Source organism: Abramis brama (assembly GCF_963993115.1).
Source record: "Abramis brama genome assembly, chromosome: 19".
Classification (NCBI taxonomy): domain Eukaryota; kingdom Metazoa; phylum Chordata; class Actinopteri; order Cypriniformes; family Leuciscidae; genus Abramis; species Abramis brama.
Genome location: NC_139981.1, coordinates 27,896,996 through 27,922,627, shown reverse-complemented (window position 1 = coordinate 27,922,627; position 25,632 = coordinate 27,896,996). Strand labels below are relative to the sequence as shown.

The window sequence follows — 25,632 nt, the reverse complement described above, 5'->3', positions numbered from 1 at the left end:
AGCACCATCGGCCGTGGCCGGGACACCAGAAAATACACTCTTTTCGGGATATATCTGGGTAGCCGTAAAAACGGCTTTTGTGTGCAGGCAAGCGGGCAGCTGTGCGGGCTTGCGCTTTGCAGAAAACGCTGGAACAGTCGCAATTCTTGGGGCTGAAACAGCGGCGCGCTTGGGTGAGAGACCGGCCGCAACGGGACTCATACACCTGCGCTTTCCTAGGCGTGCTAGGACTTCTTCGGGGCTTCCGGCTTCACTGCAATCCTCGGCCGCGGCCCGCGCTGAGCGGGGCGTCGGTTGCTAGAGCGAGAGCGGGGCCTCGAGCTGCGCTGCTGTCGCTGCTGTGAAGAGGCGGCCGAAGGCGGGGGCTGAGGCTGAGAGCTCCGCGGGGTCTGTTTTTCACGACTCGCTGCAGAACCAGAGCGCTTCGGGAGGAAGTGCTTGAAGGCTTGAGACGCTTTCTGGGCTTCGGTAAATCTCTCTACGAACTCGGAGAGAGAAGATCCGAAGAGGCCAGCGGAAGACAGCGGGGCGTCGAGAAACGCGGTGCGCTCGGAATCAGCCATCTCCGTGAGCGTCAGCCATAAGTGCCTCTCAGCAACAGTGGCGGAAGCCATACACCGTCCCATGGCTTGTGCAGCAGACTTGGTAGCGCGGAGGGAGAGATCCGAAGCGCTTCTCAAATCCGCGATGCAGATAGCGTCAGGCCCCATCTCGTCCAGCTTACGGAGGAGATCGCCCTGGAAAATCTGCAGCGTAGCCATGGTGTGTAGTGCCGACGCAGCCTGCCCAGCGGCGGAGAAAATTCGCACGAGCAGCGTCGACGTCATGCGGCAGGCTTTGGAAGGCAACACCGGTTTAGTCCGCCGTCCAGCAGAGGGCGGGCAAAGGTGGGTCGCTATCGCCTGTTCCACCGGCGGAAGTGAAAGGTAGCCTCGGTCTTTAGCATTATCCAAGGAGGAAAATGCTGGCGACACAGACGTGTTCGTGCTGAGTAGGGAGCGTTCCAGGCCTTCGCAACTTCTTCATGAAGCTCAGGAAGAAAAGGAGCGGGCTTTGATTCCGGAGAGGTGCGCTCACCAGGGAGGAAGCTACCATCTAGCCGGGTGCGAGAAGGGAGTTCCGGTGCAGACCACTCGAGGCCGAGGCTCGCCGCGGCCAACGCGAGTACTCGCATGAGCTCCTTCTCGATGCTAGCTCTTGCCGAAGGCCTACGGGCAGGAGGCGCGAGATCCTCGGAGCTCGCCCAGTCCTCACTGCCTGAAGCTAGCAGAGAGCAGGAATCTTTCTCCCCCGACGCAGCTTCGGAAACAACTTCCTCTGATGAAGCGGCGGCAGACTGCGGGCGCTGAGCATCAGGAAGTGATTCAGGGGAAGCCGGTGAAGCAGGCGGGCGAACCGGCGAGCTTGGTCGGGCTGGAGCGGGTTCCGGGACCCGCTGCGAGCGGCGCTTCTTACGGCGCGGCAGCGCGGCGGGGAGTGCAGGCTCTGAGAAAAATGCCAGGCGAGTCCTCAGAGTCACCATCGGCAGAAGCTCGCAGTGAGGGCAGCCGCCGTCAGCGAGCGCGAGCGCTGCATGATCCTCACCCAAACAGGAGACACAGATGACATGACGGTCTCCCTCGGTGAGTGGGGCTCGGCACGAGCCGCAGGAAGGCATCTTTAGAAAGACGCAGCTCTTTTAGGGGGTGAGTGTTGCAAGGCGAACACACACACACACACACAAGAACAATAATAATAGAAAGGATATGGCGTCGGAAAGCGCAGCAGGTACGGCGGTAGAAGGCGGCGTTGGCCAGCGGCTTCGAGGGCTCGTCCCGCTGAAGTGCTTGCCTCAGACGACGCGTGCTTCCTCGTGATCCAGCGATGCGTGAGCTTCGCTGAAGAGATGAAAATCAAGTGAATCAGCCTTTTCGAGCTCCTTTTATAGAGGTTAGCCACACCCGTCTCGGCGGGAAGTGGCAAGGAGGGCGCGAGTTTTTCCCGTAGCGTTTTTACAAAAACGCAGTACGAGAGGACTCTCGTAAGAGAACCAAAAGGTTGGGTGGGAGCAGATAATTAGAGACGTAACAGACAGATTCAGATGGTAGCAAACTGGGCAGAAAGTTAACCTTTCCAAAATAAAAAACTTGCCAAAAACTCGCTCTGGGTGGGTGGGGCTCACTTCCATACCCTCATATTCCACTAGCACTCCCTCGGCGACAGATGTTGCAGCCAGCTGGCGCACCTGGTCAGACTCATGTTGCTCAGGCTCCGTGGTGATGTTCTGCTTGGTCGCCCTTGTTGGCACTGGCTCGAACATCACGGCAAAGTCCCTCTTGCGGCCTGCAGTGGGCTCATGATGCCGATCCTCGCAGTCGGAATGGTTTTGGTTGGGCACTGGATACTCAGTAGGGCTGGTGTCGTAGTCAATGGGTCCGACGGTGAGTGGCAATTTACAGGACACCAGCACCCACTCAACGAAGTCCATGAATCTCAATCGAGGGCCTTCCCCTCGTAAATAAAGTTACTGCAGCATCTTGCTTAAAGGATTAGTTCACCTCAAAATGAAAATTTCCTGATAATTTACTCAACCCAATGCCATCCAAGATGTTCATGTCTTTCTTTCTTCAGTGGAAAAAAAATTAAGTTTTTTGAGGAAAACATTTAATTTTTCTCCACACAATGGACTTCAACAGTAACCACATTGTGGAAGTCCAAATCACTGCAGTTTAAAAGGGCTTTGAAGTGCTTCAAAGGGCTCTGCACGATCCCAGCTGAGGAATAGGTTCTTATCTAGCGAAATGATCGGTCATTTTCTAAAAAATTTATATACTTTTTAACCACAATTGTTCGTCTTGTGCTGGTCTGCGATGCGCCAGGCATTACGTAATCATGAGTTGACCATGCAACATGAACATTATTTTTCTTATTATGCAATACAAATATATTAAACTATTGAAATACGAAAATAAGCAAGCAGCCGCATTTTCCAGCAGCATTAGTTGTGAGCATACTAACCCACAACTACAGGTTGAACAATGATTATGCAATTGCCGGATACTTTTCGTTAGCTTGTTAGTAGGTTAAAGGCAAGTATTTTCACTGCAGCTATGTTGATGAATGGTAATTACTTCTTTCTACTATTGAGAGCGTGAAACAGTATTCCATGCCTCAACATAAACCTCATGCAAAAACCTTCAAAAATATAATATTTTGTAGTCCGCCGTATCCAGATCTGATGAAGGACCTGCGCCTACGACGACAACACAGTCCTGATGTGTCAACTAGGCTCTCCCCTGTGAAGGCCCCCTTCTCCTTCCCTTTACCTCTGTACAGATAAAAAAGTTGTCAAAATAGTTCCGGTTCACATGGCTACATGGAAGCGATAAATAATTCTGTATTATACATTTTTAAGGCCAGACAAGTAATTTGTTGAGGTCAATTTGTAAAGAAAGACAGCACGCCTGCGCACATTTATATTGAAATGCGCATATAGACTAAACACGTAATACGCATGCCGTCAGCGGTTTCACAGGTTTGCGTTTTTAAAGCTTGTGCAGAGATAAAAAAAAAATTTTTTTCAAGGCTTGCACCTAGGAACCTATTTAAGGTTTACGTTCTCGAGCCACCAGGAACTGTTGTGCGAATGAGCGGGCCGAGCGGGTTTTCTGTTAGAACGGTGTCGTGTAAGCGGCCCTGAGTTAATAACTAATGATCTTTGAAATGGAAGTGAATCATTTAAAACTAACTTTAGCTGGACAATAACTTTATTCTAGAGCTGCTGTAAAGCCAAAACAATCTCTGTTACAATAATTTCCTATTATCACTGTAAAGCTGCTTTGAAACAGTCTATATTGTTAAAAGCTCTATATACATGACCGTGACTTGACTTGACTTGACTATAATGAAAAGTATGACAACAATCGAATGGCAAAGATTTTAAAACGATTGCTCAGGTGGTTGCTGGAAGTTGTTTTCTTAAACTCTATCAGCTTGCAACATCATATCCTGTTTGTTAACGACATAGTGTGTGTTTCTACCTAGGGAAGTTTGAGCTATATTGGCTCAGGCACACATAGCTATTTAGGTCATTAGTTAAATAAATCTAAGAGTACGGCACTCAGGTTCACATTGCTAAGCCACTATTTAATTTATCTTGGCTTCCCTAGCCCAGGTACACATTTTAATTCAAGTCACTAGTTTTAAGCTACAGTATCTGGACAAGCGACCAGGTACACACAACAGTAGTCCACTAGCGTTAAGCCATTCGGCAAAGCAGGCCCAGGCACACATAGATAGCAGGGGAGAGGGAGAGGGTGCTATTTGCTATTTAGATATATGCTATTTGTTCAGCAGCAGTATGTCTTACATACTCAAAGCAGCGTATCAGCATATGTATTGGCAGTAGCAAGTCCCTGTACTTGCTCTGCAGCAGCAGCAGCAATAAACAACAGCAGCAGCAGCAGATCCATGCCAAGACCAAATACATTAATATTGTCATATCAATTACCATGCTAAAAATCTTCAGAGAGTTGTCATGATAGAAATATTGTGATCATATTTTTAGCCATATCATACCATATCCCAGCCCTAGATGGAACTCATCCTGTGGTTAGAAAAAAATCTTTTTTTCTAATGTATCTTTTTTTTTTTTATGCTGTTGCAAAGCACAAAGCCTAAATGATCTTTGCTTGCTAACTTAAAACCAATGAAAATAAGAAAGGGCTTTGTGGCACATTGACTTCATTAGACGAGTCGAGCCTGAGCATCAGAGACAAAGGAGGGGGGCCTTGCCAATCCCATTTTAAAGAGCTTCTGTGTTTTCTGTACAGACTCTCCCAGAATATTGTATCAGTGGTCTGGAGGGCAAAAAGCAGAGGCTGATTTCTTGGATTTCATCTCATTAACGAGAATTTTGTCACACCAATAAAGCCATTGAGTTCAGTAGAGACCCGAACCCAGTCACCTTCATTTATATAGCGCTTTTAACAATACAGATTGTTTTAAAGCAGCTTTACAGTGATAATAGGAAATTAAAGTAACAGAGATTATTTTGGCTTTACAGCAGCTCTAGAATAAAGTTATTGTCCAGCTAAAGTTAGTTTTGATTGATTCATTCCCGTCGCAATGATCATTAGTTATTAACTTAGGCTTACATGACACCGTTCTAACAGAAAACCCTTAATGTGATCCAAACACCCATCTGCACAAAACAGTGCCTGGTGGTTCGAGAACGCAAACCATGAAATAGGTTCCAAGGTACAAGCCTTGAAAAATTTATAATACAGAATTTTTTATCGCTTCCGCGTAGCCACGCGAACCAGATTTATCCCGACCACGTTTTATCTGTACAGAGGTAAAGGGAAGGGAAGGAGGCCTCACATGTCCGTGATGGCTAAACGTCAGACTATTCTCATAATCAATCAGCCCAGAACACCTGACACAGTTTTCCCTAAACATTCCCTTTCTACGTCACTGTGACTCTCTGAAGACAATATGGAGGACGACACACACACTTACTCTCTCGCATGTGACATCCATTGAGACCAGTGACCTGGAATTTCAGAGAGGCCGTTCTGAACCTGAATCATTGCCCTCATTAACTCCAAAAGCTGATTATGATGATAAATATGACCACGTCACTATCTCCTGGGCTCTCGTGAAGAGGGGAAAAAAACATATGAAAAAAAAAACAAGCACGGATTCAGGCACCATATATTACACACTGTGATCTGCTGACGTCAGTGAGGGACGACTAAAAGAGCTTGCTGTGCTGTAACATCAAAGCTCGCACAATTACGGCTCCACACATTCTCTTTCTTCACACTTCTTCCTAAGCGTGTGTGCCATTAAACCAAGCACACATAACACACCCCTGTTCGCTGAAACACACAGTTTGCACTTTTCATGTATTCCAATTCTAAAATTATTTTATTTATTTATTTATTTTATTTTATTTATTTATATAATTGTACAAATTGTATTATCAGTATATACACCCACACACTAAACTCGGGATGCACCCATGTATCGGCCAATAAACGATATCAGATGAGTGGATTCCCTGTGTAGTTGGGAATAATTGGGAGAATTTTTTTCTCCTTAAAGAAAATCAAACAAATCGGTATCGGCATCAGCAGATATAATTCTGAATCTGTGCTCTAAACTAAACCATTATTTTTATTTACATAATAGCTTACTTAATAAACCTAATCTTAATTATTTTTAAATGTCTTTTAAATCTAAGTCTCCTAATTCAAGCTTTATTATTGTAAGTTTTTATAAGTAATACGTTTCGGCACAAAAAATATTTTTCTCAGTGTGTTAGTGTAACCACATTTCTTGCTGCTTCTCTTTTTAATGAGCGAGAAATGTAAATGCATATTACATTACATATTTGCATGTTACATGTGGTTAATTTAATATAACTTGTAGCCTACTGAAGCCGGAACATTCTTTAATTTTAAGTTACTGAAATCAGCTTGATATGCAGGTTTTCTGTATGTTTCTTTTATTTACTGTATGTTTCTGAGTCTCTTACACTCAGCAAGGCTGCATTTATTCCTCAAAAGCACAGTAAAAATAAAAATACTATGAAATATTATTACAATTAAAAGAGTTGTTTTTAATACATTATAATACATTTTTGTGATGGCAAAGCTGAATTTTCAGCATCATTACTCCAGTCTTCAGTGTCACATGATCATTCATACATCATTCTACTATGAGGATTTTGTGCTTTCAGATTTTTTTTTTTTTTTTTTGCTTAATATTTTTGTGGAAATCATGCCACATTTTTTTTTCAGGATTCTTTGATGAATAGAAAGTTAATTTCTTTTATTCTTTTTATTCTTTTATTGCATTTATTTGAAATAAAAACAATTTTGTAACAATGTAAGAGTCTTTACAGTTAATTTAATGCATAAATTACATTTACAGTTAATTTTATTGCTAAATCAGAGTATTAATTTCTTCTTCTTCAAAAAAAAAAACCTCTTACTGACCCCAAACTTTTGAAAAGGTATAATATGAATGTGTCAGTTTATACTGATTCTTATGAGTGTGTCCATGCATGCTTCATGTGCTCAGTGATTTCATTATGTCAGAGGCTTCAAAGGATGGATGCTAGTATAACCTCTATTCCCTTAATCATTTTTTATCAGCTCTCCTTTTTCAATTTGAAAAATGGAAAAAAACGTGTGCGTGCTCACTATAGATCTTCAAGAGTTTAAGAGTTTGAGGCTGTCACTGTCAGCACTGTACGTCCTGCACAAAAGCATCCGTTTCAACCCCCACCTAACGTCTACGGCACCGTTTTACACACGAGTGATGTCATACTGCCGTCAGGGTCCCACTATGCCTGCTACAGAATATTTTATTCTCAAGAAGTAAGAACAAAGAAGTAATACGGCCTCCTGTGTCTTTCTAATGCTGGCTCACAAACCCCTGGAAAGTACATGCCATTCTCGTGGAAGTATGCCGTGTTCTGTGCTTGAAACAAACATGGGTCGCCGAGCGATCTCAGAATAATGCATTTATTCTGCAGTGGTGAATAGTCTCCATCTAATTTAAATTCCTCATGAAATTATGGCAGCACAATAATTGCAAGGAAAATACACACCGATAATGACTGTCCTGTTAATGCCATTAGGTGTTTCTTCAAATATGGGCACTTTTATGTTCCATGGGGTCATCTGGGAAACTTTTTACCATGCCTTCTGCATTTTTATAGATGTTATTATTTTACCACAGACCCAGACATTTCATCTTAAAATATGAAGAAATTAATTATTACATTGTGAAATCTTTTAATCTAAACAAAAGGTGGAATACTTATAAAGGATTAACTTCAATTTTTAAACAAACTGTCACACAGTTGTGGCATCATCAAGGCATGTTATGAGTAAAGAAATCTCAAGAAAAATCAAGGTGAAAATCACTCATGAACAGAATATTGTGTGTGTGCATGTGTGTGTGTGTGTGTGTGTGTGTGTGTGTGTCATTTCCAGTAAACTGTAATTATGTCAAATTATGTCAAACATGAGAAAATATTATTAAATAAAAATTTAAATGCTGGTTATGAAATTAGCCTTATAGCAAGACAAAAGCCTTTTGAAATGTTATTTTTATCACAGTCATTTTCACCATTTGCTTTTAAAGAGAATACACATAAAACACATGTGGTGGAAAAGATATTGTTGTGGCAATGTTCATTAAATAAATCGGCATTATTTATTTATTTAATCACATTAAATAAAGTGAGTGTGTTTTTAAGGATCCACAGGCAAAAAATGCCCATGATGAAGAAACACAGCATGTTACATGCCTTATTTATCATCATAATAACCATAAAATTATGGTTCCTATGAACACATTGTGTTTTGTACGATCATGTTTTACTCTTGAACTTCAGTATTATGTCACTACTAAAAATGTACAAAATGATACAAAATGTAAATGTTAATAAGTCAACTAAGTTTGTCTATCTATCACAAGCTTTGACAGTTCTGGGGAACAACTGTATCTGACGTACTGTTGTAAAGAAGAAAATTACTCAAGATTCATTATTTTAATCTCTTGACAGATCCTAAATATAATTTCTGTTTAGATAGATTCTAACATAAAATCGAAATCTTTTCTTAGAAGATGTCTTGTTGTCTTAGGAGAGACCAGGGAGTGTTGTAACACATTTTGTTTGAGCTAGTTATATGAGAAATATTCAAGTAGAATATTAAAATGAAAACTGTAATATTACAACTAGAAGTATATGTATTGTGGTAATCAAATTTATCTGATTAAAATAAGTATTTGGCTACGCCTCATCACTATACCACACCATCTTTTCAATTTATACATTCAACTTCAACATATAACGTAACAGTTGAATGAAAAAAGGAAACAAATACAGAAATAAATGAGAAATATGTTTACAAAAACATTCTTACAATTACTGTCACCTCATAAAGGTGGTTATGGGGACATTTTGTCCCCATAACATAAGGTTTTACCAGGACTACACACACACACACACACACACACTACACGGAACATTTGTTTTTCTAATATTTCTCAGAACTCTATAATGTCATGTTAATTCTAGTATGACCCTCATTACACAAGTTAGGTGTTTTATTAGTATTAATTCTCATTTATCTAAATTGTAGCCTATATAACATACCATCATATAACATTGACATTTTCTTACATTCTTTCTTTTTTTTGTTGATTATATATATATATATATATATATATATATATATATATATATATATATATATATATATATATATATATATTCACAATCTACTAATAAAAGTAAAATAAAAATCTTTTTTGTGACTGTTTTGTATGATAAGTGTGATGATGATGATGATGAATGATAATCGTTGCTTCAGTGCCTGAGAAGTGACTCAAACCTTTAATGCCATCTAGTGGTTAAAAGGTTTAGCTATGCCTTTTTTTTCTTCTTCTTAGTAACAATAATATCTTTTATTAATAATAACATCAATAAACATTATTGCATTATGCTATAAATTATTAGTTTCTAGGCTAACTAGCCTAACTTTCATACTTTTCCACGTCCTTGGCTTACTGCACCACTGTACTGCCTGACATAGAGACTTACATGTGTTTCATGATGGTTATGCACTGTACTCAATAGATACTCAAAAAATTATATTTTAAAACTTTTTTTTTTTAAATAAATCTTCCTATAAAGATTATTTTTATTGCAATTTTTATGTTTATCTGTTTACAGACAAGCAGTATCTTCATGAATGAATTTTTTTCAGATTATATTTTTTATTGTGCTTGGTATATTATTATTACTGTTATAAGGGCTGCACAAGCATCATACACACAATGCAGATCTTTTTTTACAGTGTCAGAGATTTGCTGGGGTTTCGTTTAGTTGTCAGCTAATTTTTGACATAACCGCCATTTGCCTTATTAAAGGTGGATATTCCACCTAGTGTCAGTTCACAAATCTACTAACAGCTTTTATAAGACTATATTTACATTCTTTTATCAGCCATATAAAACCCAAGCCCATATCAACACAATGAAACTATGGGCCAGATTTACTAAACAGGGCAAATTAGCGTGAGAGCGCAATTACAAAAAAGTGCAGATGGGAGTGGAAAGTTCTGCGCGTGAAAAAACACAGACACAGCCGGATAATTTCCATAATGACCAACGCAATCTAACAAGAGCAGCGCAATTTAGCGTCTGGTTTAAGACATACTTTTTTGGGCGGAAAATAATGACGCAAATACCAGTAAATTGACTAGCGCAAATCTTAGTAAATCACCTTGCATGATTTATTTAAATTCTCTCCTCCCATAAATTTTGCGTCTGAAAGGGAAACTCCTGTAAATGCCTATGCAATAAGGTCAGCCGCAAAAATAATAATAATTTTAGTAAATCCTGACAGTAGTTTTTAACACCAAAAGGGGGTTTACGCTGGTGCAAGCTGTCCCCATCAGTCAGTCACATTCGGCATAACCTCAGAACTGAATTGACGAATAGGGATCTCAGGGAGCCCAATCACCTTCGACTGGTAACAGAACAAGCAATGGACATTGGTGAGTGAGATTTGCATCGCAAACCACTCCCCGTGCAACAGGTATATAAGGAAGCGTGCAGCACTCAATCAAGCACTTTCGCTTCGGAGCTGAGCTGACAGTCAGTGATCACTGTCTCATGTGTCTTGACCGTAAACATGCTGAGACAGTGTTTGTGGATGAGTCATGTACTCACTGCCGGAAGATGACCATTGCGATGCTGAGATCAAGACTTAAGTACCTTGAAAGAGGTGGAGTCCCCTCTGCTACCCCCCAATCTAGTTCTTCTGCCCAGCAGAGAGCTACTTTGGTTGATACAGAGGGTGATCTGAGGGTTACAGTAGGGGCTCTCCCACTGGGTCAATCACCACGGCCCCCCACTTCTCTATCGCATCGCAAGCTGTGGAGCTTCCGGGTGGTGGTGCTGGTCCTTCTCATGGGGGAGCCAGCATCTCATTTCGGGGCTCCACTGGGGGATCAGATGCCGATCACTGCATCGGAGGGTGGGCTAGACACCTCTGGGGATGAAGATTCGGCTGTGTTGCCTCCTTCGGGTATAGTAACGTTGTTTGACCCAGAGCTAACGGCCATGCTTTTCCGGGCCACCTTGAGCGTTGGGCTCGAGTGGAACCCTCCACCGTGTCCAAAACGCTCAAGACTGGATGATTATTTTTTTAGGGAGGGCGTTACTGAACAGCCACCTCCCTGCACGCCATGGCCCTCCCGAGTCTATCCGGCCAAGGCACTCAAAAAACCCTTCTGACCCAGGATTGATGCAAAAACTGCGTATAGCGACGGACCTCGCCCTCCGGGCAACAAAAGTCACTGGGCCCTATTTTACCGATATAAGCACATGGTCTAAAGCGCAGGGAGCAAGTTCACTTAGGGCGTGTCCGAATCCACTTTTGCTAGTTCAACGACGGGAAAAATGGTTGGCGCGCCAGACGCATGCTCTAAAAGGGTTGTCCCTATTCTCTTAATGAGTAATGGGTGTATTTTGGGATTTACGTGCGTTAAACCAATCAGAGTCTCATCTCCCATTGCCTTTAAATGCCAGTTGCGCTCACGCTATGGCTGATTCGCTACAGGTATTTACATGACGGAATTTGATAGTGGAAAGACCGAAGCGGTCTCCAGAGCGCAAACGGACCATCTACAGGACAAGCCGGATTCCACCATATCTTTATGTACACAATAATAATCTTTTACATTGTAATCCTTTTAATTTTAATATTTAGCATGTTTGTGTGCTGCTGTAAACCCTGTGTGTTTAATAAGCAGAATGTATGCATGTTGTGGACCCGCCTATAGGCGCACATTACTAACGCGCTCTTTAAATAACAATAAAAATATACATATGTATTGCGCCATTGACTTTAGACCAGTGCCCGGTTGCATAAAGCACCTTAAGTTTTTCCTTTAAGTATGATACTTAAGGGGCGATTTCCCCTTACCTAAGAGAATAACTTAAGGGTGTTGCATATAATCTCTTAAACGGTTCTCTTAGGTAAGGGAAACATTTAAGTGTTTCATGACAGCGATCCTGGATTCACGTTATAAAAGTCTGTTGTTGCCATAGATACGCAAAACACTAACACTAGCAATTTCGCAGTTTCATCAAATAAAGTAGACTAGGATATCGGAATGGATAAAGAAAACAAAAAAAGAAAGCCTAATTGGACAGAGGAGGAGAAATGCATTCTTGACGAATATGGTAAAAGGTTGCAAAAATTGACCGTTGCGTTTAAATGACGGGAAAGAGCCCCCGCAACCCGGTGAACCACTCTGCTGACAGACGATTTATGCACGTGGAAAACATCTCCCACTACCGTCTGAAAACTCCCAGTTGCAAAAAAACGCAGTGCTATAAGCAGTTGTAACACCGCAGGTAAAGAGTGGTTGCGATGTGTGACATGGTCAAGGTCGCCGTCTAGTTTGTTAGCGATGTCAAATATTGCGCGTCGATCAAACCTCTCCCTAAAAATTCTTATATATATATATATATATATATATATATATATATATATATATATATATAAGAATTCAGCCATGAATTTATGCTGAAGAATTCAGCATAAATTCAGCCATGTCGTCTTATTTTTGTCTGAGTTACTCTTAAGGTTACGATTTCCAAACCTTAAGTTATACTTAGGGAAATGACCGTTAAGGGGTTTTATGCAACGCTTAACGCTTTTTAAGGGATTACTTAAGTGAAAAAACAGCATTTAAAGGAAATTCTAAGTGTTTATGACGTTTCACTTAAAGAAACCCTTAAGTAACACTTAAGGGTTTTTTTCTGCAACACCCTTAGGTTTAAGGGAAACATAAGGGCGAACTTAAGGGAAAATTACACTTAAGGTGCTTTATGCAACCGGGCACAGGTTTCAGTTGGTCAATGGTGCAGTCTATTTATGTTGCCTCAAAATAGCAACGCGCCAACAATGCACCAGAACACACCTCGTTTTCAGACCAGCATGCCCATGGGTGTACAAGTGGGCGCAAATGCATTTGCTATTTAAACAACGTGGCACAGGACGTGAAAATGATAACTGTGTCGGACTGAAACTAGCAAAAAACACTTGCATTGCGCTTGGCGCTGCATTGCGCCGGGTGTAAGATAGGGCCCACTGTGGTTCAAGAACGCCATCTCTGGCTCAACCTGGCTAAGATGAGGGAATCTGACAAAGTTCGCATTCTTGACTCCCCCATCTCCCAGGCCGGCCTCTTCAGCAACGCTGTCGAGAACTTTATCCAGCAGTTCTTGGCAGTACAGAAGCAGATAGAGGAGATAAAATATATCCTGCCCTGGTGGTCTGCTGCTGCTTCCACCAATCCGTCTGCAGCAGTCCCCCCCCTGCTCGTTGCTGAGGGCATCCCCGTGGCCTCAATCTCCACTCCTGTGTGGCCACAACAGCACAGTTCACCCAGGCTGCAACAAGGAGCTGGCCATAGGAAGGCGACACAGCCTTCATCTCAGTGGCAGACAAGCACCTCAGCCATCTGGGGCTTCAGGTCAACTGGGAAAAGAGCAAACTCTCCCCCATGCAGAGTATCTCTTTTCTCTGTATGAAGTTGGACTCTGTCAATATGACAGCACGTCTCATGAGCGAGTGTGCACAGTCAGTGCTGAAATGCTTGAACAGGACAGTGGTTCCACAGAAACTGTTTCAGAGACTCATGGAGCATATGGCATCTGCAGCCGCAGTCACGCCGCTGGGATTGCTTCATATGAGACCATTTTTAGCACTGGTTACATGGCCGAGTCCCGAGATGGGCATGGCACTATGGCACACACTGGGAGGCAATTACAATGGCCTGTCAGCCCGTGGTCAGACCTTGCTTTTCTATGGTCATGAGTTCCCCTAGAACAAGTGTGCAGGATTGTTGTTGTCTCAAAAGATGCCTCCACCACCAGCTGGGGTGCCATGTGCAACGGAAACACAGCCTTGGCCTCCTGGACAGGACCTCGTCTGCAGCGGCAAATATCAATTGCTTTGAGTTGCTAGCAGTATTCCTTGCCCTGTGCCCTGTGCTCGTTCCGTCTGTGGTTGCAGGACAAGCATGTACTGGTCCAGACGGACAACACATTGACCGTTGATGGTTGCACCTTACTGGCCCACCTGGACCTGGTTCCCAGAATTCATGCTCCTCACGAAAACCCCTCCCTGATGGATTCCCCTGAGGAAGGACCTGCTTTCTCAGGGACAGGGCACCATATGGCACTTAGATGGCCTACCCCCAGCAATAGTAGACACTAACACTTCAGCTAGAGTCCCCTCTACGAGGTGTGCTTACGCTTTGAAGTGGAGTCTGTTCGTTGATTGTTGTTTTTCTCACCGAGAAAACCCCCGGGAATGCCAGATCAGAGTAGTCCTTTCTTTCCTACAGGAAGGGCTGAGCAAAGGCTGTCTCCCTGAAAGTGGATGTTGCCGCTATCGCTGTACATCACAATGCAGTAGACAGTAAGTCTGTGGGAAAGCACAACCTGGTCATCAGGTTCCTGAAGAACGCAAGGAGGTTGAATCCTCCTCGACCTCGCCTCATTCCTTCATGGGACTTCTCCTTGGTCTTAACAGCCCAACAGAGAGCTCCATTTGAGCCTCTGCAGTCAGTTGAGATTAAGATCCTCACTTCCATCAAGAGGGTTAGGGACCTGCAGGCATTTTCGGTGAGTAAAATGTGCCAGGAATTCGGGCTAGCTAACTCTCACTTAATCCTGAGACCCTGGCCTGGATACGAGCTCAAAATTCCCACCACTCCTTTCAGGGACCAGGTGGTGAACTTGTGTTCACTTTCTGTGTCCCGTTCGCGCTCTGCAATTGTACGTGGACCGCACGCAGAGTTTCAGTACCTCAGAACAGCCCTTTGTCTGCTATAGAGGCCAGCAGAAGGAAAAGGCTGTCTCTAAGCAGAGGTTGGCCCACTGGACAGTGGATGCCATCGTCTTGGCGTGCCAGTACCAAGGCGAGCTGAGCCCCCTTGAGGTGAGAGCTCACTCCACTCTGAGTGTTGCCTCCCTTCGGTCGTTGGCGCACGGCGTCTCGCTGGCAGACATCTGTAGAGCTGCAGGCTGGGTGACACCTAATATGTTTGCGAGATTCTACAATCTTTGAGTAGAGCCTATTTCTTCCCATGTGTTGGCAACAAAAAGGTAATATGTGGGAGGCTAGCTCGGTGTCTCACTTGCAGCGCCATTCCCCTCTGAGGATGCGATATGAGCGCCCATTTTGCTCCCCAGGCGAGTTAGCTGGCTGGTGAATCCTGGATGGAGCCTCCAGCACCCTTGGCAGTCAGACACTGTGAAGGCATCTGATCCCAGGTCTAGCACTTGTGTGCATGCCCAGTTGGTCAGCCCCTGTGCTAGACTAGATGCCTATATGTTGTGATTCCCCTCTGGGTGATCCCATGGGTGCATTCTCCACACTAAGGCTTCCCTTTCCACAAGCCTGTGTTTTTCCTTTGGCAGAGCCATCACTGTCATTTCTGCATGGTATTGACTCAACCCTAGCAAGGCAGGATCTACCGCAGAGACCTTTCATATGTAGCACTTATGGCCAGTCTTATGTAGCACATATGGCCAGTCCATATGTGTAACTCCACATGTTACCTCACTATGGGCAGGATGTGGTCTCCGTAGCATCCCTTTCCGCCTGGAATAGGCATTCTTCCCCAGTGTTATCCAATAGTCTCTCTGTACAGGTAAGAGGAACAGCAGTGATTGGTATTCTCTATGTAAAGCCCTGTCATTTCTCTGCCCCAACAGGTGCAGGGGGATTAGATTGGCTTAGATGTCAATCTATCTAAAGATAGATTAGATTGATTAGTGATTGTGCCATTTTTCTTAGGGATCCCAATTTGTCAGATGTAACATGTAACGTTGAACGTGACTGATAGGGAACATGTTACTAATGTAACCCCAGTTCCCTGAAGGAGGGAACAGAGACATTACGTCCTGTCGTCACAATCCCTGTGTTCACCGCTGAGCGACCGGGCACTGGCTTGGCTCCTCAACGAAAACCCAATGAGTGAGTGCTGCATGCTTCCTTCTATACTCGTGGCATGGGAAGTTGTTCGCGATAATCGTCGATTAACCGATTAACCCCTTAAAAATGTATTAGAAACACACTACGTATGTAGTCACGTGTGTAGCCCTCGTCCACTATATGGAGAAAAATCCTGGAATATATTTCTCAAAAACCTTAATTTCTTTTCGACTGAAAAAAGAAAGACATGAACATCTTGGATGATGTGGGGGTGAGTAAATTATCAGGAAATTTTAATTCTGAAGTGAACTAATCCTTTAATAAACTTCTAATAGAGTGGTGCTGGTATGACATCACTTTGTAGGCAGTTAGCATCACGCTGGATCCCTCGACAAAAACCCAATAGGATTTTTCCATAGGCTTTTGGATTATCACCAAAAACAATCTGTGAGACAACAAAGTTTATGATACTTGCACGTTTTGTTTATCAAGATAATTATCACAGATGAACACAACTTTTATAAATTTTGAAGCCTAAATGCAGTCGCCAGAAGTTAAAAGACAAAGGTAGGCTATAAATGAACTACACCACAGTCCCACGAATTCAACGTCATACTAAGCTTCCGACAACTCTTTCAGAATTTTTCTTAAAACATTTTCCCAGAACGTTTGAGTAAGAATAGTTTGTAAAAGCACAATTATAAGCATAACAATGCTGTAGAAGCAGACTGGGCTTACCTTTTCGGCGTGATGATGTTTAATCTCCTCGACAGTCTCTGTAGTCCCATTTAGCCATTTGTTAGCAATGGCCTTTTTAAGCAAACAGCTTAAAAAATAACGAGTGGGGTAATATTGATGTATTTTATGTCGTAGAATAAAACGTGAAAGTGTCTTGAGCTAAAAAGACCTTATTTCAGCCATTTAACCAAAACCCCATTCAAAAAACCCATTGACTTCGGGATGATAGAACCGGAAACTCGCTTCCGCGTTTTGGCCTACAAAGTGATGTCATACCTGCACCACTCTATTACTGCTTATTAATAAGGTAACTTCCTTTGTAAGGTAGTTGTTAGGTGTATGTACAGTATTGGGTAGGATTAAGATATGTAGAATATGGTCATGCAGCATAAGGCATTAAAGGGATTGTTCACACAAAAATGAAAATTCTGTCATCACTTACTCACCCTTAAGTTGTTCCAAACCTATATAAATTTATTTTTTCAGCTGAACTCAAAAGAAGATATTTTGAAGAATGTTTGTAGCCAAACAGTTGTGGGGCACCATTGACTTCCATAGTATGCAAAAAGTACTATGGAAGTTAATAGTGCCCCACAACAGCAGAACAAATATATTTACAGGTCTGGAACAACTTGAGGGTGAGTAAATAATGAGAGAATTTAAATTTTTGGGTGAACTTTTTCTTTAATATGTGCTTTATAAATACTAAACAGCAAATATCCGAAAGGTTGACCCTAAACTTAAGTGTTAACTGGTTTTTAGACATAGAGTTATGTAGACATTGTTAATGGTTTGTTTGTGAGATCACGATGGACATGGAGAACTGTGTACAAGCCTGCACAGTTACGCAGATGCCACACTCCACAGGCTAAAGGAAGTGCCCACTTCCCCATTTGCGCTAGCCAAGGGAAACTCGCATTCTGGCTCACGCTCACAAAATGCAGCCAACAAACTTGCTGCTGGGTCACACAATGTGTGTAGACAACATGACAGTGCTCCTCCAGTCACCCCGAGAGAGGCCTGACCTTCACATGGATTCACATAGCAGCACAGAGCCTGCTAGCAGCAAAGCTGTGCTTGTGTGTTTGCTTATTTTTGGTGAAATGCATGCAGCAAACAAACTTTTGACATGCTAAATGGATAATGACTATGGATAAAAAAATTCTATGTAAATACATTCTGAGAGGTTTATATTCTTGACGACAATACATGCTGTGCGGAGCATGGACTATTACGCTAATATGGTACATTATAAATGCAATGTGTTGTGATGTCATTATATTCTTGAAAGGCCCAAGTCAACAATACATGTTGTGGGGTGCATAGACTATTATGCTAACATGGTACATTATAAATGCAATGTGTTATGATGTCATGATACTCTGAAAGAATCCAGTGTTTATAATTCATGCAAGCAATGGTAGACATTTAGTGCTTGACAGCATATTATTGAATTCACACTGTGGGAGCCGATGGAAGCTTGTAATCTTGTACTCCACCTCCATGTTTTTCTTTCAAAGTTCTTCTCTTTCTCATGAGTTTGGCCATATAGTGGCTCACTCAAAAGTGCTTTCTGACAGAATGTTGAAGCTAAAAGACACGTTTCAGCACAAAATCAAAACAGACCTCAACTTTCCATGAACAAACTTTCCAAATTTTGATTTTTTTTGCCAATTGTCCATAGCCTATTAATTATTTTAATTGTAGTTTTCAACAATGTATTTTTCGGTTGCACTTTTTTTTTTTTTTTACTGTGCGTGCACTTGCATGTACTAAGAAAGCACTGGGTAATATACAGTAAAGTAACTACATGGGTTAAGGTTAGGCTTAGGAATCTGTTCAGGGGTAGTACCTAGTTATTACCAAGTTATTGCAATTGCAATTACTAAAATGTACATGTACAGGACTGTAAAATAAAGTGCTGCTATTTTTCTGTCGACGACTATATTGCCTGGAGTGAAAAGCAAGGTTTTTTTTGGAGAGATGAATAGGTTCTCTTGCGAGTGGAAGAGTTGTGTGATTTTGAAAAATCAGAGTGTAGCTGTGATTACAGAACACTATACAGCTCCACTCCTGTGTGCTGCTCCGATCCAAGCTTTCAGTCTGTGCATTGCTCTGTGACACACAAAGTTCGATGCTGATCATCACTATCTATCTATCTATCTATCTATCTATCTATCATCAGTGCGGTCACTTGTCCTTTACCTATGGGTTAATACAATAGGGGGTTAAGTATCAACTATTTCTGCCAAGATTTAGACCAAGTTAGAAGAACATGTTCAGAGAATCTGAGGGAAAATAAGAGGTTAAATAAGAAAATACTATTATGTTTTTCTTCGTTCTTAACAGTGATAAACACGACGCTTGGTTTTTGAAATAGGTAAGCTGCATATTGATATGTGCTGATGCCGTCATTTTTCTGAAATGACCCCACCATGAGAATCCAGTCTAAGTATGGAGGAATTAGCTCATACCTTGCTGAAGGGAATCCTCAGTGCCCGCAAGCTCCCCACCGCCTCCACCACCGTCGTCTGGAGTTTTGCGTTTCTTCGACATTGGCGGTCTAATATGACGCGATCTCTGGTGTCTATTTGTTCTTGGCTCAAAACGGATATACGAATGAGGACGATAAACACTCAGTTGTCTGGGCAAGCACATAAAATTTACAGGATGCTGACTGTTGAAATCTTCACAAAGCACGATCCCCATTCATTTGGGCATCCACAGTGTCCAGTTCTCTCCACTACGAAACAAGCGCAACGGGAGCAAAAGTTGGCATGGTGCGCGGCAGTGATGCTGGTAAAGTAACGTGTGAATTAAAAAAAAAAAAAAAAGATGAAGAAGAAGAAAGAAAGACGAAAAAACCTTCAAATATGTTAAGCTTCAGGCTCAAAGTATAAGAAACACGCACGGATTTCCCCTGACAAATGAGAGATGTTGCTACAAAGTGGTTTGCGCATCACGTGTGCCCGGGATTATACTGAAGCAGAAAAGTACGCATCCACAACATTTTGCAACTCAAATCGCACTCGTCTCTTCGCAGAAGCACGAACACCCACAATATTGACCATGTTATTGTGCTACACAACAGTACTATCATTTTCAGGTATGTTAGATATATCCAACTGTCCGTCAGCCGAGATCGCTTTACAGCCAGTGAACTTCTTGTTGACGAGCTGCAAAGAGTCGATTTGAAAAGTCACCGTTGTCTGTTACTAAAATAAACGCAAAAACAAGAGTCGATCTAGGGAGATTTTCTCTTTGTCTGGGTAGAGCTCCGATCGATACCATCAAATACTGGACGGACAGAACACAAAACTGTACCTTTGCTCTTAAATAGAAATCATCTGTCCAGCGATGCATTAATGACGTTCGCCTCTTCTCAAAACTTCTTAGTCCGGTTGCTAGGAAACCACAACGGATTCATAATTTATGATTTTAAGTGACTTTAACTTTGCGCAGAGATAGTTTTCGTATTTTTTTATCGTAAACGCTCTGTGTGTGTTTGGTGGCACGAAACAGTTTAAGAATTCTGTATCAATAAAGGCTCCATCAGCAGCAGCATCATCAGGGCTTTGGCGTTTCCATTCCAGAGACAGGATGACGTCAGTAGCCTCCTCCGCAAGTGGTGCCAAGGCTACAGCTTAGATTGACTCAAAAGATAATCTCGCGTATTTTACGTAATAACATTCGAAATGACCCGTTTGTCAGACCTCACGTGTGATGGCTCAAAAAATCAGATGTTTTTTTTTTTTGCCTATAGAAAAGCCAAAGAAAAGTAAAGCAAATAAATTCCCATTCAGTCACTTATTATTTTTTTGTTCAATTTTCACACTGGAGAGCACGTTTAAACATGTTTTAGGTGATGTGCTCACGTGAGGGATTGTACTGTGTTGGACGGTTTTACGATTGTTTGACATGCTGGTCATTCTGACTTAAAACATGTAAAACCAGCAAACCAGTTTAGGCTAGATTAAACAGTTTTTTTTTAGTTTTTTTTCCAGCTGTTACCCATATGCATCTTTAACACGTGTGTGTGTGTGTGTTTCAATGAAAAATTCATGTTAACATTTTCTTGTCTTTTTGTGTGAGTGTGTCACACAAACACACACACACACACACACACACACACACACACACACACACACACAAAAAAAGATAAGAAAATGTTAACATGAATTTTTGAAACCGAAAACAGCACACTATGAATTCACACACTGGATATGCCGAAATCAGGACAATGGGCAAAACACTGCTGAACACAAAAGAAGATATTTTGAAGAATGTTGGTAACCAGACAGTTGGCACCCATTGACTTCCATAGTAGGGAAAACAAATATTATGGAAGTCAATGGGTGCCATCAACTGTCTGTGGTTACCAACATTCTTTAAATTATCTTTTGTGTGTAACAGAATAAAGAAACTCATACAGGTTTGGAACAACATGAGGGAGAGTAAATGATTACAGAATTTTAATTTTGGGGTGAACTATCCCTTTTATTCACTGCACAGATCAAGGTTGAATGTTTTACTTGCATGATCTTGCAACACATTTTCAGGATTTCAGTGACGTGACATGACAGCTGTCACTTCAGCATCACTTATGCGTTGTTGGCAAATTTTCTTAAGTCAAAAACCGTCTTGCTCTCTAAACAAATCGTCAATAAAGCACTCTTTCAGAATAAGAATTAAGACAGTTCTTAATTAAGACACCACAAGTTCAGTCATTGGAAACCTGTTGAGGCACAATGTTTATGTTTGTAGATCATAAAACAAGTAAGTATTCATTACTTCAATTAGCTAATTGTTTCTGCCTTAAATTATTACATTGTTAAAATGCATTTTTTGCATAAATTATTGAATTGTTTAAAACATTTTTAGCTACCTATGATTTGTATATGTACATTTCTAAATTACATGACTTAGACAGTTACCTCTGATAACAGATCACTCTAAATTGTAATGTGGACTCGTGCATTTTCTGTAAAGCTGCTTTGAAACTGTGTATTGTGAAAAGCACTATACAAATAAATGTGAATTTAATTGAATAAAGAATTGTCCGGAATAAATCGTAAACAAAATGGCATAGGGTACTTTTTTAACAAGTGTGGCTAATGGTATGCAACAAATCCAATAATAAACAACTGCTGAGTAATAACGTGGGTTCCTTCGTAATCCTGGACATAAATAATTCACATTCATAACTCTGTATTTTGTATTTAACCGGCTGCATTGTCACTTGCTGTGAGAGGACTATCTCAGATCACCCTAGCACTTCTAGTGACGTTCGCCTTCAGTGTTTTCTGTGGGCAAACAGGCTGCTAGCGCTCCTCCCTCTCCCCCCTCCCCCCTCCCCCCTCCCCCATACACTGCAGCTCTATTGACGTCAGAGCTGCTTGCGTCAATGCTCTCTCTTTGACAGAAAGAGTTTTTTTTCCTTGGATCCTAATAGGATTATTATAGAAAAATGCCCACAGGCCTTTTCAATGCTGGTAAAATGGCACTTTCAGCCCCTCGTGTGATGGATTATATTAAAATGTGAAATAGAACTATAATGTAGCCTATAATCTATAGGTGTGGCTACTCTATAGATCCACATGGGGTGTAGGCTTTGTGCGCTCAATATAAATTGTAGTACTTTTTAGGTCCATGATTTGAACCTACTATTCACAACATGTAAAATTACAAATCAGGCACGTATTTTTTGCAATACAACACAGCTTAAATAAATAAAAAAGTATCAATGCCTTATGTTTTTTTTTTTTTTTGTAGGGGGCCAGACTCAGAATATTACCTCCACCCCCTTCTGAGAACACATTAGAGAGCAGAATTAATCCTTTGCGTGTTAGCGCAATATGAAACTATGACGTCAATGTTTTTTTAGGCTTGACTACTCTCCCAGTGCAGCATCATAAATGCTTTGCTCTTGCGTGATATAGTGTGAGCAGTTCAGGAGTGATTTGCAAATTGGTGCATGCTCCTTTTTTCATAGTCCTTAGCTGTAATTAAAGTGCCCCTAATATGTTTTTTTGAATATTCCCTTTCAGTGTGTAATATGTTTGTCAATGTAAACATTCTACAAAGTTGTAAAGTCAAAAGTGCAAGATAAATAAAGTTTTTTTTTTTTTTTTTCACATTAACGAGTTGCTTGTCATTCGAATCTCACTGTGTGACAGTTCAGAATCTGTGTGATTCTGCTCTGCAATCATCAGTAAGAGTGTTCTACGAACCTGGAAGACGCTCTCCAGAGAGTGTCAGTGACTACAAGCTGTTAAAATTCGGGTTATGGTCGGGTTAAGGTCACTACTTGGGTTTCTGAAACATTCGGAATAACCCGTTTACATGCGTGAGCAGAGAGAGTTACTCCTGTATACATGGAATTTGTAATCAATTGGCAATATCCCGATGTAAACGGCTACGCACGGTTAGCGTCTGGATGTACAGACAACCTTAAGACGCAATATGCGTCATTTCCGATTCTTCTTCCTGTATCCAAAGACAACAACAACAGCAGCAGCACGCGGATAGTGAATAGTTCGGGGCAGATAGCGATCGCCTTTGTTTGCGCTTTCCTCCTCGCTCCAAAAGTGTGGTGCTGTGCTGCGTCTCGCCATGTTTACCTCTACTTCTTGTTTACTTCCGGTATACTGCACGCGGGGTTTTGTATGCGCCGTCTCTCCTCAAAAGACCAAGATTCCTTGCGAATAGAACATGCGCAGAACACAAATCAATGTTCCTTTTGATGGTGATATGCCGATACGAGTTTACATGACCAAATATTCGGGTTAGAAAAGGGGTACCCCAGGGATCATATCCGGGTTTTTAAAAACCGGGATATGAGCATATCCGGGTTTTTGCCGGTGTTTACATGGCCGTGCGTGACCGGGTTATTGCTAATATTCCGGTTTTGAACGGGTTATTGGCTGCATGTAAACATAGTCATTGTGACAACGTGTCAGCGGTGGTCGCCATTTAAAGAGACAGTGCACCCTAAAAGAGCATTTTCTCTGCATTCATTGCAGTTGAACTAAAAGAGTTCCTGTGCACACTGCAAGCTTCCAATAGTCTTGCACGCTGTGCAGCTACCATTCCCTGTGCGATTCAGCACAAAAAAAAGCTTTTTTCCCTAAAAGAGGGAAAATTGCATCTTTTTAAAGATGTCATTCCAGTCGTGTGTTTCTGGATGCGGTTGTTTCCTGGCCCCGTCTAACAGTCACGATAGCTGCCTCACATGTCTGTGCTTAAAGCACGCTGAGGCGGCTTTTGCGGGTACCCATTGGGGGAAGATGACCATTGCGGTGCTGTAGGTGGAGTCCCCTCTGCTTTGCACCGATCTAGTTCCTCTGCCCAGCAGAGGGCTACTTCAATGAGTACACGGGGTGACCTGATGATCACAGTGGAGTACATCTATACTCCTCTAGCGCATTGCAAGCTATGGAGCTTCCGGGTGAGATTGCTGGTCCTTCTCATGGGTGACCTAGCATTTCATTCGGGGCTCCGGCAGAGGGTCAGATGTTGATCGCTGCATTGGAGGGTGGGCTAGAGTCCTCCGGGGATGAAGACTCGGCTGCATTGCCCCCCTTCCGAGAGAGTGGTAACAGCCATGCTTTCCACCATGTCCCGAACAATTGAGGCTGGACGATTGGCATCTCGGGGCGGCGCACACTCACCAACAGTGTCCTGCCCCAGTGCCTTTCTTTCAGGAAGTGCACAATGAGGTTACCAGATCGTGAAAGGCACCTTTTTCTGCCCGAAACCGAGCTGGTGCCTCCTCTGCCGTCACTAATCTTGATGGCGGGGTGGTCAAGGGGTACGTGGAGATCCAGTGGAGCGTGCGGTTGTGATGCAATTCTGTCCACAAAGCTCTGGTGCCTGGTGGAGTAATCCGTGTCTCCCATCCAAGTTCTTGTCTGTGCTTATTGGCCAAGGCTTACAGAGCCGCTGGACAGGCCACCTCCGACCTGTCAACCAGGCCAAGGCACTCAAAGGGCTGTACGAGGGTAGTTCTGACCCAGGGTGGATGCAGGAGCTGCGCACAACGACGGACCTCACCCTACGTGTGACGAAGGTCACTGCACGGCCCATGAACTCCTGAACAAAGGAACTGTCAGAGTTGACATAAACCACATCCAGAGGTATGCTACTCCCATTATATAAATCCAGCATGGCTTGTCTTAACCAAGAAGCAGTAATGCCACACCTTCTGAGAACCGAAAGGCATCTCTTGAAAGACCCTGAATGCGCAGCAACCTATTTTGCAGAAATCAAGAAACTGGTGGAAGAAGGGTATGTGACCAAACTGGATACAGCATCATACAACATCATATGGTCAGCCTCAATGACAAAAATCGACAGATCTTCAACTGCTCATTCCAGTTCACCTGGCCCAGTACTTGGTCCGTCACTCCTTGAAGTCCTGATAAGATTCAGAGAGTATTCTTTAGCTGTGGGATGTGAAGGGAATATTCCATCAAGTCTGACTTCTGAGAGATGTGGAACGAGACAGAGAAGTGGATGTCTATGAATGGCAGGTGCTCCCTGGAGTTTCTATGTTGACAATTGTCTTCAGAGCCTGAACACAGCTGATGGGGCCAGAAAGCTGATTGACCATCTCAGATAGCTGCTGGCAAGTGGAGATTTGGGCAAGTGGGCCTCAAAACAACCTAGTGTAGTTAGTAGAGAAGCACTGATTCTAAATTTCTCTCCTGACAGAAAATGTATTATTTTCCTAAGGGAAAGAAAAACTCTCCCAATTAATGCTGTAAACTATATTTGGTATACAACTATAATAATATAGGAATATTTATTTTCACTCAAATATGCAACTCAGTTGCACATAAGGTAGTTTTCAAAAACACTTGTCTTCATGG

General features: G+C 42.3%; 1 protein-coding gene across 2 annotated transcripts in view; it reads right to left on the bottom strand.

The window, feature by feature from the left end:
- The window catches only part of pde10a (phosphodiesterase 10A), a 133,308-nt gene extending 113,738 nt beyond the window's left edge, over positions 1–19,570 (bottom strand). The window contains exon 1 of one of the 2 annotated variants that reach the window (XM_084093842.1): positions 19,237–19,570. In XM_084093842.1, coding sequence (XP_083949968.1) covers positions 19,237–19,471 — 235 coding nt within the window. In that variant the 5' untranslated portion in view covers positions 19,472–19,570. The remainder of the gene's footprint in view (positions 1–19,236) is intronic. The other variant, XM_084093843.1, reaches the window with a different exon arrangement.
- Between the last annotated feature and the right edge of the window lie 6,062 nt (positions 19,571–25,632).